The 2,562-nt window shown below is 42.0% G+C and overlaps 1 protein-coding gene across 3 annotated transcripts in view; it reads left to right on the top strand.

The window, feature by feature from the left end:
* Positions 1-2,562, top strand: part of Dus2 (dihydrouridine synthase 2) — a gene marked incomplete at its 5' end in the record, with an annotated part of 34,491 nt that overhangs the window by 18,801 nt on the left and 13,128 nt on the right. For 2 of the 3 annotated variants that reach the window (XM_029563994.1, XM_008834097.3), the window contains 2 exon segments: positions 1,785-1,850; positions 2,030-2,100. In XM_029563994.1, coding sequence (XP_029419854.1) covers positions 1,785-1,850; positions 2,030-2,100 — 137 coding nt within the window. 3 annotated transcript variants of the gene reach the window in all.

Here is a 2,562-nt window from a genome sequence, read left to right as displayed (position 1 = left end):
TGGGGTGGGGTGGTGGTGGGGTGGGGGGGGGTGTCTTTTTAAGACAGGGTCTCCCTGTAGCCCCAGCTGGCCTGGAACTCACTATGCAGACCAGGCTGGCCTTGAACTAACAGAGATCCACCTGGAGTGCTGGGATTAAAGGCGTGTACCACCAGGCCCAGCCCTAGAAGTCCAGTTCTTAGAAGAGGGCTCTTGAGATCACCTTCCCTCTATCATGCCTGGCCTGAAATGTTTGATGCAGGAAGAAGACAGCAGTGCCACACACATGAAATGTCATGCATCTGTCTCTTGATCTCTGATTCTCATGTTGCCTGGTCATGCTACCTCTCTGATATTTCCTATATAACTTGATCTTTGTTTGTAATTACTGTATAATAAGCATTTTAAACATATACTGAATATGTTGTCTTTTCCTTTTCTAGTTTTATTCCCATATACCTGACTTCTGGACAGGGCCCAGATCCTTAAAGACCTTCCTGTTTTCTTACTCTGTAGGTCTGGGGACAGGGACATTCAGAGAATATTTCCTTCCCTTTACTCAGAAAAGAAGCTGCCAGTCATGTGTTCATTATCAGGAGTAGGCCTCATTGAGGATGGAGTGTATTGAGCAAATATTATTATTATTATTGATTTTTTTTTTGTCTATTTGAGACAAGGTCTCCCTGTAGTCTCAGCTGAGCTGAGCTCATTATATAGACCAGGCTGGCCTTGAACTCACAAAGATCCACCTGCCTTTGCCTCCTAAGTGCTGGTACTAAAGGCGTGCACCACCACGCCCGGCCAAGCTTATTATTATTAAGACAAGATCTCCTTTTATAGCCCTAGCTAGCCTGAAACTCATTATGTAAACCAGGCTGGCCTGGAATTCACAGAGATCCTCCTGCCTCTACCTCCCGAGTACTGGGATTAAATGTATGTGCCACCATGTCTGGCTTGGGCAAAGTTTTTGAAAAATACTTTCTTTGTAAAAATATTTTATTTATTATTATTTTTATTTTATGTGAATGAGTATGCATGTATGTACATGCACCTGTGTTTTGCAGTGCCTGCAGGGGCCAGAAGAGGGTGTTGGATCCCCTGGAACTGGAGTTAAGGATGGTTTTTAGCTGTCATGTGGTTGCTGTGAATTGAAACCAGGCCCTCTGCAAGAGTAGCCAGTGCTCTTAACTACTGAGCCATCTCTCTAACCCCAAAAGCACACTTTCTTTTTTTCTTTTTTTTTCCTTTTTAAATAAATAATTTATTGAGAATTTCATACATGCATATAAGGTGTTTTGATCAAATCCATGCCCACTCCCTCCCCTTCAACTCCTCCCATATCTCCCCATCACTTCAAAAGCACACTTTCTTAAGCTCTGTCCCTAGAGTCCCATTTAGGAAGTAATGCAGTAGCATCTAAGAGTCTGTGTTTCTTAAACTCTCTAGGTAATTCTGATATCTTTCCTGACAAAGAATCACTGTATTCCACATAGGAATGCATGGAGATCCATTTGATTACAGTTTCATTCAGTATATTTACTTTGTGTGTGTGCAAGCCTTTGTGTACCAGGCAGAGACTCATAGTAGTAGAGTTTTATGGGGTTTCAGTATGAAACAGTGACAGATTCTTTGCTTCATGGAACTTACATGTGTATACATACAACAGATAAATGCAGGTATTTATGAATATATATAAGCTGTTCTTGCAACTGGAATGCATAGGTCTTGTAGGAGTGTTAATTAGTGTAAGCAGGTGGTGGTTTGTTCTGAAAGAGATACATGCTCCTTTGTGCTTCTCTTTGCAGATCCTCAGCACTCTTGTTAAAGGAACACACAGACCTGTGACCTGTAAGATCCGAATCCTGCCATCGGTAAGGGTGTGTGTTAGATTTGAGGGTCCATTCTCTTAGGTGATGGTAGACTTGGGGGGTGTAAATGATTCATGAGGCACTGAATTTTAGGTATAGAGTGTTGGAGTTAACCCACTTTAGGAGTCAACAGCAGCTCCCTTGTGGCCTGAGTAACCACCTTATGCTGTATTTTTCCTCAGCTAGAAGATACTCTGAGTCTTGTAAAGCGGATAGAGAGGACTGGCATTGCAGCCATTGCAGTTCATGGGAGGTGAGTGGTTGCCTTCCTTGTGACTGATTGGCAGGGACATTTCTCAACCATTTTCATGTCCTCAACAGATCCTAAGTGACAAGCAGCTTCTCTGTGTATTTAGCCTACCTCTGTGTAGCTTTTTATATCCTGTGAATCTAGAGAACATTCAAATAGTACATGGGTTTGTGTTTGTCTGTGTTTCATTCTGAGTGCCTACTGGGGGTAGGCACAGCTCCAAGCATTAAGAACACAATTACCTGCAAGATGTGTAAGTGGTAGAGATGGTGCAATTTGCTCAAAATTGTATCACAGAGCCAGGAAGTGGTAGAATTAGAATTTTGAATCTTGTTTTCTTTTTCTTTCATAATTTTTTTTAAGTGCTGGGGACTAAATCCAGGGCCTTGTACATGTTAGACAAGTGTTCTACCACTGAGGTATAACCACTGAGGTATAACCCTAGTCCGTTTTCTTTCTTTTTTT

Source organism: Nannospalax galili, unplaced genomic scaffold (genome assembly GCF_000622305.1).
Source record: "Nannospalax galili isolate Female #2095 unplaced genomic scaffold, S.galili_v1.0 scaffold410, whole genome shotgun sequence".
In the NCBI taxonomy this organism is placed as follows: Eukaryota; Metazoa; Chordata; class Mammalia; order Rodentia; family Spalacidae; genus Nannospalax; species Nannospalax galili.
The sequence above is the reverse complement of the archived record's forward strand: the minus strand, read 5'-3'. Positions and strand labels throughout refer to the sequence as shown.